The sequence below is a fragment of the Pagrus pagrus genome (assembly GCF_965226575.1).
Source record: "Pagrus pagrus genome assembly, chromosome: 5".
Classification (NCBI taxonomy): domain Eukaryota; kingdom Metazoa; phylum Chordata; class Actinopteri; order Spariformes; family Sparidae; genus Pagrus; species Pagrus pagrus.
Window position 1 is genome coordinate 32062935 of NC_140189.1, and position 17141 is coordinate 32080075.

At 39.4% G+C, this 17141-nt stretch overlaps 2 protein-coding genes across 2 annotated transcripts; one reads left to right on the plus strand and one right to left on the minus strand.

The window, feature by feature from the left end:
• Positions 1 to 2572: 2572 nt before the first annotated feature.
• Positions 2573 to 3708, plus strand: LOC311256947 (immunoglobulin superfamily member 3-like; the record flags this gene model as incomplete). Its single annotated transcript, XM_084352358.1, has 4 exons — positions 2573 to 2615; positions 2760 to 3086; positions 3253 to 3580; positions 3690 to 3708. The coding sequence occupies 4 exons, from the start codon at positions 2573 to 2575 to the stop codon at positions 3706 to 3708; spliced, it is 717 nt and encodes a 238-aa protein (XP_084208484.1).
• A 2316-nt stretch (positions 3709 to 6024) lies between these two features.
• On the minus strand, positions 6025 to 8709 carry LOC311256948 (uncharacterized protein; the record flags this gene model as incomplete). Its single annotated transcript, XM_084352359.1, has 5 exons — positions 6025 to 6821; positions 6923 to 6978; positions 7064 to 7189; positions 7277 to 7633; positions 8514 to 8709. The coding sequence occupies 5 exons, from the start codon at positions 8707 to 8709 to the stop codon at positions 6699 to 6701; spliced, it is 858 nt and encodes a 285-aa protein (XP_084208485.1). The 3' UTR covers positions 6025 to 6698.
• Between the last annotated feature and the right edge of the window lie 8432 nt (positions 8710 to 17141).

Here is a 17141-nt window from a genome sequence, read left to right on the forward strand (position 1 = left end):
GTGTTTGCATTTACTTGCCCTAGCTGACTTAAGTCAAGAAATAATACACGCAAACTTTAACAGAGCTATTAAAGTCTATAACTTTTTCATTACATATCTTTCAAACAGATTGATTTCTGCTTTTATTGTATTAGTTGAAAGAATTGATTGTCTGTATTTGAAATCTGAGGATTAAAACAAATTGATCAAAAGCTTTGTGAGTGTTAAATGTTGATGTTCAACAGGCCTGGTTACATCAGGGAACATAACGTCAGACCAAACGTAGCAAGTGCGGCCACAGATCACAGGTAGGGGCAAATCTAGTCTGGGAGAGCAAAACTTATATCCACATGTTAACTGAAATTGAGCAGTGTGCAAGCAATGTAATGGGAGGCAATACAACTGGTCTTCTCAGGCATTACTGGTTGCAATGGATATTGCTCCAATCATATTAGCTTTAGTGGAACAATGGATCTCAAAGAAAGGCTTCAGCAGTGTGATTGGTCAAACTACGGAGGCAGCTTCCAAAGTTAGAGCCCAATGAAAATTCAACTTTGTGTTTCTATTCCTCCAATGTGGCTCAGCAAGAAAACACAGTGCATGAAAACATAAAGAGGGAATATAAATACACAATATTATACATTATAAATAATATATATAATACCACACAACCAAAACAAATGTAAAGTAGCAACATAGAGAAACTTTAAGTTTTAACTTGTCTGTGGTTTTGTAAAAACATACTTAGCTCACAATTATTATGTGCTTCATTATCAAATCTGTTCCACTTTCTTTTGGGGAAAATTCCCAAATCAATGAAACTCCAAACCACGTTCTACCTGCTACCTTGCACACCGGTAGATTAACACATAGCACACACACACACACACACACACACACACACACACACACACACACACATTATAATAGATCTCCACTCATGTTCTTGCAAGACCTGCCCTACTCTGCCTCTGATTGGTTGTCATTGTTGGTTACCTTCTCTGTGCTTGACTCAAACTGTTAACTCACACAGTACCTCTGGTAATGTCTGCTTTTGGTGGTTTATAAGCTGTAGTTTTACGGGTAAACACAACAACCTCTTCAGCTTCTCTCTGTCTGCTGCTGCTCCTGTCTGGATTATTCATCCTCTGGAGCTGCTCTTCAGAGGGTCTCTGAGCTTGTTAGGTAGAGTGGACAGGTGGGCTGCCCTGCCGCTGTTCTGCTACCCGGCCTGTCTGCTCTACCTAACGAGCCCAGAGACACTGCAGCTGTGAAAGCCAGTCGTTGTGGTGTGTTTACCAGGGCAACTATGGCTCACACTCTGCCGATCCACTGCTGGCTGTTTGTTTTTACAAACCGCCTACAACCCCCCCCAAAAAAACACAAGCCATTAAAACCTGACAGCCACTGAACATACAGTTAGGAAATAATAACACATCAGTTATGCTCACAGAGATTTTTGTGAACCTTGTAGTTTACTGGAGAAAAGCGACAGAGACCAAGTTGAGAGACCTGGTAGTCCACTGTACAACCAGAGAGAGGGAGGGAGCTTAGTGGGCCTCGATAAATTTACTGTTAAATCAGATGACAAAAGAGACAAGGAGTGGCTAGCTAGCATGCTATTTCCTTACTGCATGCTCAGTGGCTGTCGGGTGATAATGGGTAGTGCTTGTGTTTTCTCGCAGTTGCTTAAAACAAACAGCTACTGCAGTGTCTTTGGGCTTGGTAGGTAGAGACAGGCCAGGTGGCGCCTGTCTGCTCTTCCAACCAAGCGCAGAGACACTATGAAGTGCAGCTCCTGAGGATGAGTGACTCTGACAGGAGCAGCAGAGGACCTGGAGAAAGACTAAAGAGGTCATGTGTTTACCCGCAAAACTACAGCTTATAAACCGCTGAAAACGGATGGTACCAGAGCTATTGTGTGAGTGAGCAGTTTGAGTCAAGCACACAGAACACAACTAACAAGGCCAAACAATCAGAGACATAGTCGGGCAGGTCTTGCAATATGTACTTTTAGCCACCAAAAAGGCTATATATCAGGGGCCTGGGCCACAAAGTTATTAGCCTATAAATTAGTCATCAAATACATTTCTGTACTTTTAGCTTTTTAATATCTTTAAATATGTGATCTGTACGAAATTACAAATGTACCAATAATTTTTAGCAAGTCAAAAGGAACCAGAATACATGAAAAGACGATGAAAAATGTGCGATGGGAGAACCCCAAGACCCTCGCTAGATTGTCCCACCCACATTTTAAATGCTTCCTAAGCTCTTGACAGTTGATACTTATCAGCAAGATTTGGTAAAAATGAAAAACCATTCCAAATTGAGAACAAATGTTGAGAAGTTACTGAAATTCAGAATAAATATCTTAATCAACACCAAAAAGTTTAGTGAGTACATAAGAGAGAGAGAGAGAGGTAACATGCTTCACACAGAGCAGGACACGACCCGTGTGGCAGGAAATGCACTTTGAATATATATTCTGTGATAACCAATCAGAAGCATTAGATGGTCTGAGCGTCTTGCCCACGTCACCACCTTCACTCTCTGAAATACAAACAAGCTTCCTTATAAAGTCAGTGTCAAGATGATCGTGTTCTGCGTTACACTGCTTCTCCTTCATCAAGGATGTAAGTGCTGTCGAATCATGACCATTATATTTTCTCATTGAGTATGGTGGTTAGTGTGATTATCTTTTATCTTATTTATGTTTTTACATTATACTCTAATTGTCATTTACTGATTAATCTATTGTAGGGTTTAATTTTATTTAGATGCACTGGTTCCAGTGACCACAGCTCAACTTGGTGAACCTGTGACCTTCACATGTCTTCTGCCGTTCCATGAGTTGGGCAGTAAACCTCTTCACTGGTACAAGCAGAGTGTTGGAGATGATCTGAAATTAATTGTAACACTCAAGAAACATTCAAACCCTGCCTACGGACCAGAGTTTTCTGCCTCTAGATTGGATCTGAAAGTTGAGAAGAATATTAGTAATCTGACCATTTTGACAACAACTGAAGAAGATGAGGGAATGTATCACTGTGCAGTCACAGACTGGAATGAGAATTTTTGGAGTGGAACCTATTTGTCATTAAAAGGTAATTATGTGATCTGTTTTTTAAAATGTTTTGGAGTCACTTCAACCACTTTCAGCTTCATTGTGTTAATGTTCTTTAACTTAACTGACTTACTCTCAGTAAATGCATTAAGCTCTGATTAATTTGAACTTTAAACATGCATTTAACACAGTTTTGCATCACACAGGAAACACTCAGAGGACATCGACCTACACTGTTGTTCAGCGGCCGACAGCCTCTGATCCAGTCCGTCCAGGAGACTTGAAGACTCTCCAGTGTTCAGTCCTCTCTGACTCTGAGAATAAAACGTGTCCAGGGGATCACAGTGTGTTCTGGTTCAGAGTCGGATCAGATAAATCTCATCCGAACATCCTCTACACTGATGGAAACAGACGTGATGAATGTGAAGACAGATCTGACACTCAGAAAAGCTGCGTTTATCACTTCTCTAAGAATGTCAGCTCCTCTGATGCTGGAACTTACTACTGTGCTGTGGCCACATGTGGAGAGATCCTGTTTGTAAATGGAGCTCAAGTGGAAATCGGTATGATTCTGTATTTAATACTGGTATTCATAACATTTTAATAACATCATGACTGGTAAGTTTTTCTCTTTGTTGTCTAGAGCGAAGAATGAGTCCTGAATGTATTGCTCTGGTGATAGCAATAATCTGCTTGGTCATTTCTCTGATTGGAAATATTGTTTTCATCTGTCGCCAAACTTCAAGATCAATATGTGAACAAGTTAAAGGTAAGTGTTGTTGACTGAACCTACAATGTTAGTACTCCAATTGTATGACTTTAAAAGTGCTTATAATGTAGATGATTGAAATGTGTTGAATCAGTGGAGGATCCTTATGGAAAAATCTGATTTAGAACAAAATGTTATTGTTTTTATTGAATGGCAGGAATAGAAGGCATACCTTCAAAAGCAAGAAATGACAATTCGAGCCAACCAGTATGTGATATTGTAAGTACTGCTATTTTATAAACATAATTCACAGCAGCTCTGTATAAAAACATAACTATACTGTCTAAAGAGCCTTTATGTGCTGCACAGATGGAAGGTGGAGATGATCTGAACTATGCTGCGTTGCATTTAACTGGACGGAAAGCTACAAGAGGACGTATGAAGAAAGAGTTGAAGACTGAAGAAAGTGTGTATTCTCAAGTTAGATGCTGAATGTGAAAGTGTGTCCATGAAATCGTGTGAGTTGGTTTACAGTACTGGCTGACTGACAGCATAAAAAAAATAATGCAGTGGCTTCCCAACAGACTTTAATGAGAATGAGGCATTTACATTGATTACATCGTTCGATTAGTTACATCATAGTGTGTTTGGATTTTGTTGCACTAGCTGACTTAATACACAGAATACTTAAATAGAATTAAATTCTATAACTTTTCTATTCTATATTTTTACAATTATATTTCAGATTTTAATTATACAAGTTTAAAAAATGTATTGACTGTATTTGAAATCTGAGGATTTGAGGATGAAAATAAATGGATCAAATGCTTTGTGAAGTTAAAATTTTCTTACCATGGTCTGGGTGTCAAGTAATTCCTGATGTATGAACACAAATGAAACTACTAAGTTGTTGTATAATATATATAATAATATGCTATACTAAGTGTTTTAGTGGTGCTCAACTCTACACAGTAGTATAACATTGGCTCTGTGGCTAATAGTTGAGCTGAAGGGCTGCATGAGTCGACTGGTCTAGGTTTTGTCTCGTTAAAATAAAGGTTTGAATAACATATCAGTGGTTTTAATTCCGATACACTCCAAACAATGACATCTGTAATCTGACCATGTATATTGTGAGCAACTTTGACATTGATCTTTTTAAAAATAGATACACACAGCACAACACACAAGACTGTCCGGAGACTATTCACCTGCCCATGACGCTTATTGCCACACATATTCAAAAAGTCGTACGTTAGTTATCCTGGGGCTCTACCACTGACAAGTGTTTGGACCAGAGGAGCTGACAAGATCTGTCCAAAAGAATTGAGACTTGTGGCTCTGGTGAGCCGCTCACAGAACGCCTCTCACCTGCTCGTCTTTAGTTGCTCGTAGTTTCTGTTTGAAGATCAACAAAGCCAGAGTACGATCAAAGTGACACTGAACAGAGGCGGATGTCTTAGACCCCATCTGTACACAAGGCAGCTTTATTTACACATAGCATGCGTCAGTTAGAGGCAATTCAAAGTGCTTTACACGGGTAAAGAAACGCCTTAGAATGATATTCAAAACAGAAGACATTAAAACCAAAGTAAAATACAAATTGAATAAACAAGAACTACAGTAAGACTGCAGCTAAGGTACAGTGAATGTTTGTTAAATGTCCCAAATGCAAAAGAGAAAAAAAAAAGGAAATAAAAGTCCATTAGAGAAACTAAAAGTATTTGAAAGTGGCCAAGGCTGGGGTGCATTTGACATCATCATGAAGTTGGGTTTTTTTCAGTATACAGCACAGTAGTTAACAGCTTTGCCATGTTTGTTACAGCACCTAACTACTTCCAAAAGATCTAAGTGCAGTACTGGGTTTATATATATATTTTTTCTATTGCCTGAGATAATGAAGTCCTTTAAGAAATATTTAAAAATCTATTCTATAAGTAGAACAGTGTACTGCTGCCATGCCAGAAAAAGCTAAATGGATTAGTATCACATTATAACGTCAAAAGTTATGACAAGATAATTTACCATTATTAGGTCATACAAAAGGTGTCAATATAGCAATGTTATAATAATATACAATTTATCTAGTATAACATGACAACGATTGTTCACACAAAAAGTAAAGTGAAAATATCTTGTTACAATGTGAAATGTTTCACAGTTTAACAAGTCAATAATATATGAACAGTCCTTTTGGGAAGACCAATCAAGCTGAGGAATAACTTTCCTCTTTCTTCCATGTTGCCAAATACGATCTCTGTCTTTTCTTCATTTCATTTAAGAAAATGTAATTGTATCGCACCATTTACTCGCTCTACATCTAAATTAATATCAGTAGAGTGTAATCTGCATAACTGTGATAAGCTGTTGTTGTCATGTCTGATTTGACATAAAGGATGAATGTATAGATTAAATAGTAGTGGTCCAAGAATCAAACCCTGGGGGACTCCATGTCATGGTGATCTGGATCTCATATTAACATCTGTTCTGTATCTTGACTATAACATTTCAACAGTTACCTTGTACATGAAGATCGAATTAAATAACATCGGGATAGTAATTAGGACAACTGATGTGTTCAATACTAAACAATCTGATATCTTAGCCTTAGGATTTTTTTTTAATGAAGACTGAATATTTAGAACTAATATCACAACAAGCAGAGCAGAGAAATTTAACAACAAAGGTTTAGGCTTTAATAACTCTATTACGAAAACCAGCAAGGGTTAATATTACTAAGATGAGAGAATGACAAAACAAACCAGTAATAGTAAAAAATGGAAAATAACAAGCTAGTCTGTATGCTATGATTTTGGCTTTTATCATAAAACACTTAACTCGGTAAAGTTAAAAGTGAATAATTTGTAATGTATATTGCTGTCAGAGGTCAATCTGATACACATTCATCATTCAATCTTTTTTTATGTGGACACACTTTCACATTCAGCGTTGAACTTGAGAATACACACTTTCTTCAGTCTGCAACTCTCTCTTCTTCCTCCCGCCTGTAGCTCTTCTTCCAGATAAATGCAACGCAGCATAGTTCAGATCATCTCCACTTTCAGTCTGTGCAGCAAAAGTCTCATTAGACACTGTAGTTTTTAAAAAACTGTTCTGGAATAATGTTATTAAAAAAAGAAATAATGTAAATTGGTATCAGTACTTACAATATCATGTACTGATTGACTTGAGATGTCATGTCTTGCTTCTGAAGCTGTGCTTTCTATTGCAGACATTGAATGAAAACAGGAATGTTATGTTACAAACCATCAGAGTATTAATGTTTTGATTCAGTCAACAACACTTACCTTTAACTTGTTCACATTTCGGTCTTGTAGTTCGGCGACAGATGAAAACAATATTTCCAATCAGAGAAATGACCAAGCAGATTATTGCTATCACCAGAGCAAGACATTCAGGACTCATTCTTTTTTCTAGACAAAGAAGAAAAAGGTATCAATAATGTTATTGTTATTAACATGTTATGAATGTGATCTCCAGTACTGAACACAGAATCATACCGATTTCCACTTGAGCTGCATTTCCAAACAGGATCTCTCCACATGTGGCCACAGCACAGTAGTAAGTTCCAGCATCAGAGGAGCTGACGTTCTTAGAGAAGTGATAAACGCAGCTGTTCTGAGTGTCAGATCTATCTTCACATTCATCACATCTGTTTCCATCAGTGTAGAGGATGTTAGGATGAGATTTATCTGATCCGACTCTGAACCAGAACACACTGTGATCCCCTGGACATGTTTTAGTCTCAGAGTCAGAGAGGACTGAACACTGGAGAGTCTTCAAGTCTCCTGGACGGACTGGATCAGAGGCTGTCGGCCGCTGAGCAACAGTGTAGGTAGATGTCCTCTGAGTGTTTCCTGTGTGATGCAAAACTGTTAAAACGATGCAGATTTTGTATGTCTCAAATGTTACTTTAATAGTTTGACATGATAGTATACTGATTGAACAAATGTAAAGCCGTTTCATCCAGGACATGAGATCTCAGAGTAAAATAAAAACAAATAGATGAACTGTATCTGAATACTATAATTGGAATGAAATGTGCATATTTGTGTTTTTCAAAACAGGCTTGTGATACTAAAGGGGCACTACGTAGTTTAGGGAGAAAAACATTCAAACTCAGAATTTAACTCAAAATATTAATGGAGGTAATTAAGCAAACTCAGACATATATTTTTTCCATAACTGAATAAACAAGCTGTTTTCAGAACACTGTTTGAAGCTAGAAAGGTGGCAGGATCCGCCAAATATAAACAAATTAAAACAGTATGAAATTGTGTTGTCCCTTGACATCAGTTTGTTTACTCAGTTTATTGAGTCATGAAAATGGAGAGTTTGTTTCTGCAAATTGTTCCCCCCAAAACTACACTGTGCACCTTTAAAGCTACGGCAAGGAACCTTAACTTTTTGTCGAGTCTGGTGGCCCCTTTGGACAAAAAATGATGAGGCTGAAACAAACTAAACTTTATAGTAGTGTAGAGTGTGAGACTCCTCAATTCATCCCCAGCACTCTTACATAACATTTTTTACTTTATTTTATGACTCATCCAACCTGGTTACAGGCATTAAAAGCAACGATAATAACTGTACAGATCTGGGCAGGCTTGCCGTTTCAGAACATGTTAAAAGTTCCTTGTAGTACGTTTGAAAGGTTCTTTTTCGTAAACATTTATATCCTGCAGCTTTTGATCAATGTGAAGCATGAGCAAAATATTTTATAAAAGTAGACAAGATTACCTTTTATTAACAAATATGTCCCACTCCACTCCGTTGGCATCAACCACTCCATTATTGCACAGTGATACATTCCCTCATCTTCTCGCCTTGTCCTCAGAATGGTCAGGTTGCTAAAGTGGTCATCATTGTTTACCGCAAATCTTGAGTCAGAAAACTCTGGTGCATACTCCGGTTGCGTAGATTTCTGCTGATTCATGATTAATTTCAGTACATCTCCGGCACTCTGCTTGTACCAATAGATGCTTCTACGGCTGACCTGAGCATTAGGAAAAGCACACGAGAAGGTTGCAGGTTCACCGAGTTCAACTGTGGTTACTGGCACCAGGGTGTCTGAGTGAAATGGAAAAAAAAAACAACATACAATACATAAAACAGTAAATAACAATTAACGTAGGATAAAGAAAATGTAGGAATTTCCGTACATCTGATTGACATTCTTAACTGAATAATTAGATATCACTTACATCCTCGATGAAGAACAAGCAACGTGAACAATAAGAGGATCATCTTGACATTGTGTCCTCTCAGGAACCTCGTTGGTATTTAACTGAATACAAGGGGTGACGTGACATGGGAACTCTACTGTATGTAACACCATCAATTGCATCACAGGACACAGATCAAGGCCACTTCCTGTCACATTGGTCTCATTCATGTCTTTGCGAAGCTTCGTGTCTTATCCGTCCACTACACATCAATGAACCAGCAGCGCAGCGAGTGTAACGCACAAGAAAGCAGATGGCTTTGAAGTTTTCACTGGAAACAGGAAGCCACAGGGTTAAGATTCCCTGAACAACAACATGGGTATTGTAAATGTGAGATGGTGTAGTAAGAAAGAAACTGGATTCACAAAAGCAAAGAACAGCTTTCATTTTAGTGCCTTGTGCTTCATGTCAGGAAAAGTATCGCTCGTGAAAGATGAACATTAAGTACTCGTAAAAAGCAGAACTCAGTAGGAAAGAGTTAAAAAAGATAACAGTTCATTAACAGATATGTAGAAAGTTGCATTAGCAGTACATTAGCCGGAGACAGCTAGTGTAATGGCTAGCTTGTCAACAGTAAACTGGTCACAGAAAATCTAAATTTCCAAATCACAAATCAGTAATCACAAAACAGCTGTAATATAAAATACCTATAGACAACACTGTCTTAACAAGGGCATGTGCGGAGAACATAAAAGATGTCCGTTAATTTCTGTACAAGTCACAGATTTGACAAAATGGTGGATGTATCAATGTCAGTTAAACTGCAACTGCTTTGGATCTTCAACAGAAACCGACTGATGTCAGCAGACAAGTCCATCAATCAAGATCTGTGATGAGTCAAAATCTGCAACTTCTCACGATGTGCCGGCCGTCAGCGTTCTGAAAACCTTTCCGGTTCACACACCACAACTACAAGAGTCTGGACTTCCATTCAAACTGCCCTCTATTCAGGCGTTTTTTTTTTTATGTTGAATATAATGTGTAGCACCTTAAAATATGAATGAGCATAGTGTGCATGATGCAAAGGGTTAGGGCCAGGAGTGAGAGAGACAGAGTGTTTGGGAGTGACTGTGAACGAGAGCAGAGCAGTGGAAAAGTGGTGAATTGCATGACGTGTATTTCGTTCTTTAACCACAAGCTGAGTTGAAGGCAACACCATCAGCCGGCCTGACTCAAGCTGAGACGGGCAGGTTCACACTGCTGCAACTTTCCCCTGCAGGTATACGAACGACACCACCATCGTCCACCGCATTTTAAACAAAGGTGGGAGGAAATCAACAATCTTGCAGAGTGGTGCACAGACAGCAGTCTACTGCTTACTGCTGATTGTTGATTTTAGAAAAAAAGGAGGCAAAAACACCTGTCCAGAACATCACTGGTGCCATCTACAGAGCATCAGCAACATCGGTGAAGTCAGATGTCTGCACAGAGCCCAAAGGATACTAAAAGACGACACCCACCCAGCTTCAGCCTGTTCACCCTGCTGCCACCTGGCAAAAGATACAGAAGTATCTGCTGCCGTACCACCAGACTATGGAGCAGCTTCATTCCCCATAAATTGAATCTTTGGTCTGAACTGGACTTTACAATGCTGATTAAACTGCAACTGCTGTCGAGCTGTGCCACTAGTGGTTGCTATAACAACTGAATGATGAACTGAAACCACCTGCTGATGGCAGACCAGTTCATCCCTGTCAGAAACCACTCCCTCATCCACTTATTCACTGCTCACTTTATGATATACAATCAACAGATTTCTGATGCTTGCTCATTATCATATTACATCATCACCGACAGCTGTAGGCTTGCATTAAGGTCACTTTGGCATTGGCAAGCTGCAGCGCTGTTAATTTGGCAAAAAGCTGAGGACCCAAATGCAGAAACACTCAGACAGGATTGGGAATGAAAAGCAGGCTTTAAAGAAACACTAGGAAGAGCAAAAACACCCCAAAAAAGGATCAACCGAGAGTGGCAAATTACAACTCAGGAAAAACAGGAAGAAAGCAGAAACATATAGCCTGGAACAAAAAACAGAAAAACATACCGTGGGGAGACACTGGAAGACTCGTGAACAGGTTCAGGAAATAACACAGGTGAGAACACAGGACAAGACAAGAGGGAGCACAAAGACTACACACACACACACACACACACACACACACACACACACTAACGAGGGGATGAGGTGCAGGTGGATTGAGGCGGGGAAAGGACAGGTGAGGGAAAGGAACGAATAAACACTGGAAGGAGGAAAATCACACAGAGGCAGGAACTGAAAAGCAACACACGACACGAGGGCACACTTTCAAAATAAAACAGGAAGTATGAGACCAGGATCATGACACAGAGCATTTCATTGTGGGATTGTTTTCAGAAAGTAGTGTACATGTCAACATCAATATCAGTGTGTTTAAATAAAGTTAAAACTACTGTTTTTTGTCTGGGATACAAGTTATAGTATTTTCTTTTAAATTGATGTACATCATATGTGTTAATCATGGGACAGTTCAAGCGGGGTAGTAAATTATAAGTAGGCTTTATTTAAATGTATGTATGTACTGTATGTTACAGGTCAACAGATCAGTTGAGCAATCAGTTTTTTCCCTCCAAATCTGATTGGAGATAAAATAAATGAATTTAAAGATGTGCTGCTTTCGCTCCGATGGCTTCACTGATAACAACAGTTAATATTTTCATTGGTTGTTTCTGCACTCATTCATCAAACAAGACATTCAAGGTTGAAACTTGTATCTTTAATCAGTTTGGTATCATACCTGGTCATAGTGTGTATTTATTTATGAAGAAGAAAGAAAAAGTTTCCTCGTAGTGCAACACCCCTGCATGGCATTGACACAAACATAGAATATGAGACATGGAGGAAGTTCAAGAGTGATGACTCACAACGAAACACACGTTTACAGATATAGATCCCTGCAGTAAAGGTCAAAAAGTGCCAAAAGCTTATCTATGATATTATTGATGCATCATCAGGAGCCATTATCTTTACAAAACATACAAATACAATGTGAAATTAGATATAATTCATGTTTTAAATAATTATGAATAAGAAAAATAATGACGCTGACTTTTAATCCAACTCCAGAGCCTTGACGTTAGTGTAGATACACTCCTCCTCCTCTGCTTTTGCTTCCCTTCTGTTTGCTCGGCCGGATTTTCTGCCGGTGAATGTCGGCGCAGAATAAACCAAAGACACCTCACTTGTCTGAGAATATATATAGAGACATATTATGAGACGGCCGATGACAAACATGCTGATAGCTTCACAGCTACGTCTTTTCTCTTTATACCTCACCTGCTGACTTTGGTGATCGATGCCGGCTGCTGCCGTGTTTGTTTGCAGAGCAACAGCAGCTGTATCACAAAATAAAAAGCATGAATATGAATCCAGTTTTACCAAACTATGTATGATAAATCCATGCGAGTGAGTTTGCTTACCAGTGCAACAACCACACGATTTTTTCTTGAGTTTCTTGATTGAATAAAGGAGAAAGGCTGTGACGATCAGACTCAGAGTCAAAGCAGCACAAAGCAGGTAGAGAACTGTATCTTTCTGCTGATCCAATTTGTCGGCTGCTGACGCAACATAAAAATGAGAAAATAGTATTAAGAGCAAAAACTTGAACTCAATAACACAAAAATGCTTATTTCGATATAAAGAAATGTGATGCAGTTACCTTCGCTGTCAGGTTTTGATCTGTTGCCACAATCTATCTCCCCACATGTGGCCACAGCACAGTCACAAGTCGCTGCATCAGAGGAGCTGACGTTCCAGAAGAAGCCGTAGATACATTTCTTTGTGGAGAGTCCTTCTGGGTTTTCTTGAATGTAATTAAAACTTGGATCAACATCTGATCCGGCTCTGAAACAGCACACACTGTGTCCTCCTGGACATGTTTCGTCATCAGAGCCTGAGAGGACTGAACACTGCAGAGTCACTGAGTCTCCTGGACGGACCGGGTCAGAAGGAGGGACTGTAGTAAGCTTTTCTCTGATGTCTTTACCTTGAACTTTCAGGTCTGCTCCTTTCAAAAATGTCAAGTTTTGTTTTTCTATTTTTAAACAGTAGTAAACTCCAGTATCTCTCAGCATTGCATTTGTGATGCGCAGGACAAAAGTTCCAGACTCTTCTGTGGATCTGATGCGAGGATCAACACTTGCAGAGCTAAATGTTTTATAGACTTCAGGAAGTTTTCCAGAAACAAGTCTGATCCAAAACAAGGTTTCTGACAGCTTGCGACGACATGTCAGAGCCACATTATCTCCAACTGCAGCAGTCTTTGTCTCAAGGATCTGCTGAACTGTGCATCCTGAAAAGACATTATTTTAAATCAACAAAAGATGAAGAATGATGTATGTCCTATCCTAAATAAGTCTAAGAGGATATACAATACTTTAAAAGCATATCTGGAGTAAATCTGATGCCTCTACTTCTACTCACCCACTCCGCTGAGCATCAGCAGTAAATAAAATACAATCATTTTCTGGTTATTCCTCTTGAGACTGCAGTCGAATCAGAGGAAATTAAAAGAAGATTCACTTTAATATAATCATATCAAGTGGGAGGCGACAGTTTCAGAGCAATCTGATTGGCCTCTCGTTACGTTGGCGTGTCGCTGTGCTACCACAGAGGATATAAATATCAACCATCTTTCCAACCTGAACACACGACACAACCCCAGCTGCAAGCTTCTGTTTCATGGTGGGTTTCTGTAACTGACACTGAAACCAAACACAAGAAATGACTTGATTTGAACTTGATTTTCCACTTCAGTTGATGCTCACTTAAGCTGTTGAGGAAACACACACGTCACTAAATGACATGTAGTTGTAACTTGTTTGGTTTGTGTGTCAGGAGACACAACACAGCACGTGTTTGTGTTGTTCATCTTCGCTGTGTTGCCTTCATTCACGACCATATTTATTGAGGTTGTAGCTCGATTTCCAGAAACGCTAAAATAGATGACAGGTGCTAATATTTCAGTGATTTATGAGGTGTGATATTGTCTTAACTTCGATGTTAATAAACTTAGTAAAGCAAAGAGACGAGGCCTGCCAAACCGCAGTTTGAGTGTGTGTTTCAGCAGTAGTAGGTGTGAAATTACTGCATATTTTAGATGAGGGACGACAGAGTTTGAATGGGGAGTCGTGCCATCTCCAGTCATGTTTGAATTTTAAGCCAGACCATTATGTCTTCCTCACCATAACCAGGTGTTTTATGTGCCTGAAGCTAACCAGATCACAGCCTTGTGACAAGAGAGGGACAGAAAATTAAGCCTAAGAAAACAACAAACTTGTTTGGTTTAAGTTCTCTGTGGTTAAGCAGAAATGTACTTAGCTCACATTTATTCTGGTGATTGAGTTGCAAATGGAGAAAAGCTAAAAACCACACTGGTGATAGGAACCACAGTATCAGAGGCTGATTCTCTGTGGTTTGTTTTAACACGCAACCTCTCTCACATACAGGAAGTGATGAGATCAATTGTTGATGTAAAATTACTGGAATTACATAGGAATTAAATTGATTGGTTTAAAACATTAAAAACATGTCGAGGTATCTGTGACGGTGAAACATGTTGATGGACCCAGGTGAGAAAGGAGACTGAGGAGACGTGATGCCTTATGTTGAAGTATTTAATGAGGCTCGATCGAGGAGAACAGGCTCAACAGTACACGTAGCAACACAGTGACTATGTCACCCTGATGATCAATATCCATATTAGGCTGTGCCTGAACCCCAAATATATATAGTGGGTGTCAGCACATCACAAGGAGCAGCACAGTGGACACAGTCATGGTGCTGCTACACCATCCTACTACTATACTGTACTAGTTTGTAATTCAGCTGACCCACATATGATCTGAAGGAGGGAGCTGAGTGAAAAATAAAAATAAAAGAACAACAGATTTGAGCCTAACACCTTGTTATGAAGCAGCACGACAGCATTAGCCTACACCTGCCAGTGTAAAACAGTCCATTACAACACCACAAACTCTGGGCGCAGGCCTCTTGAACAACTTCACCTGACTTACAAGACACCACATATAGATCACCAACTGTGAGAGTCAGAGCTGCAGCAGCATTGTGGTTTGTGGCCTTCAGCAGGGTCAGCGTGTTGTTTGACCACAAGCCAAAACATGTTGGTTTGATGATAAAGTTGTTAAAGATAAAGTGGTGCTGGAGGTGTGACTCATTAAAAATGCCCACACATTTAAATCAGCAGCTCCCTGACACAGTGCTGTGTTCAGCCCCTGTACACATAATACACACACACAGTTAAACATACAGCAGGGTGGACACAGGACACAGGACAAGCTACAACTGTTAAATGTCTTGCAGTGAATACTTTCATGTACTTTGTGTACTTTCACATGCACAGACACACACACACAAACACACATTTACAGGCACCAGTGACAAACGAATGATGCATGGAAACTTTGGCCTTGTTGTGGTTGGGCTGCAAACTGAGGTGTGAATACAGAGGGGCTTTCTCTGCCTCTCTCACTTTCTGCTTTAGACTCAGGAAGTTGGGCTCGAAGTGGAATAAAACTACAGCGTATTACTTTTAGAAGTGTATGTTTTATTACACTTTGGTCCCTCTGAAGGTAACACCTGGTCCCACCCTGATCTTTTAGGTGAGAGCAGGAGCTTGAATTGTGATCTTAAAGGAACAGTACTCCACATAAGCATTTCGAGAGCTTCACAGCAAAACATTGGTGCAGCGTTCTCTGAGATAACTGAAGTAGCTGAACACAAAAATATAACCTCCAAAAAATATAAGCTAGACGCATTAGTGTGCACGTGGCTGCATCATCTTTTCAAATGAATTTGAATGTGTTTGTCCAGTTTATTTATTCCTACATCTTTACAACGACTACATATTTATTTCTGGGTGAACTGCTCCTTTAAAAAGGTCTCACACTGTCTCTTTAAGGCCTCCCCTCCTGAAAAAAGTCTGCTCTGATTAGTCAGCTCTCGACGCACTAAGCTGATGTATGTGGTTGCATCTTAAAAAAAACATGATTCATTGACTATATTTCTTCTTTAAATGATCAATCAGGAAGAAAAACTGAATGAAGACACTTTGTTCAACTAAAAAACGGCGTGCTGAGACCTCGTGCAGGCGCCTCTTCCCTCGCTGCATCGTTACCCTCGCTACATATCCTGTTGAAGCACATAGTCAGGTCTGTTCTGAGTAAACAGCCTTGATGGTCGGTCAAAGGGTGGAAAAATGGCCCACCGCAGCTTGTGTCAGGCCGTGTAGTTGTTGCATGTGGCTTTGCTTGTTGTTTTCTTAAGATATACACACACACGCGCGCACGCACACACACACACACACACACACACACACACACACACACACACACACGCAGAGGGCCTTTACAAAGTGCTGTGAGACGAGGAAGATGGAGGACTTCATTCATTTGAGTAGTTGTCTGCAAACACTTTTTGTACTTTTTTTTTAAAGAAATATTTTGCGTGTCTCAACAAAGATTAACTGTGTCTACAACATAAAATACTGTGTGTGTATTTTATGTGTGGTGTAATCACACAACCAGCAACACCCTCTCAGAGCAGGCCTGTGAACCACGATCACCGTTTTCAGACCCTTTGTTTTCTTCTTGGTCCGATTCAGGGACTAACTGAATATTAATTTTGTGTTTTCAGCTTTGTTCATTTGTGTTCACATGGCAACATTCAAGAGCGTCTAAAACTTGTAATGGCTGAGCAAGCTCTTCTCTCATTGGTCAGAAATATTACCAGGGAGGAAGGCTTCCTCCTCTTTGTTTTTCCTCTTTTTCATTATGCAGCACAAGCAGTGTGTATTACTTTGTTTGCATGTATATTATATATTTATATTAACTGTGGTCATTAAAATTGAAACATGTAACTTTTCCCTCTTCAGTAAAATTCATAGTGAAAGTGAGGCGTATAGTGAACCAGTGTAAATGCCGATTGTGTCGTTACTGTATAGAGATTACATTGTGCAATCAACATTTACTGACAAAAATGTGTCTCAGTAGTTTGAATAAATAAAATATCCAGCTGTACAGAGTTTCTACACTGCAACTAGAAAACAGTGTCAGGATGCATTATGTTATCAGAACATGTGCCACCTCA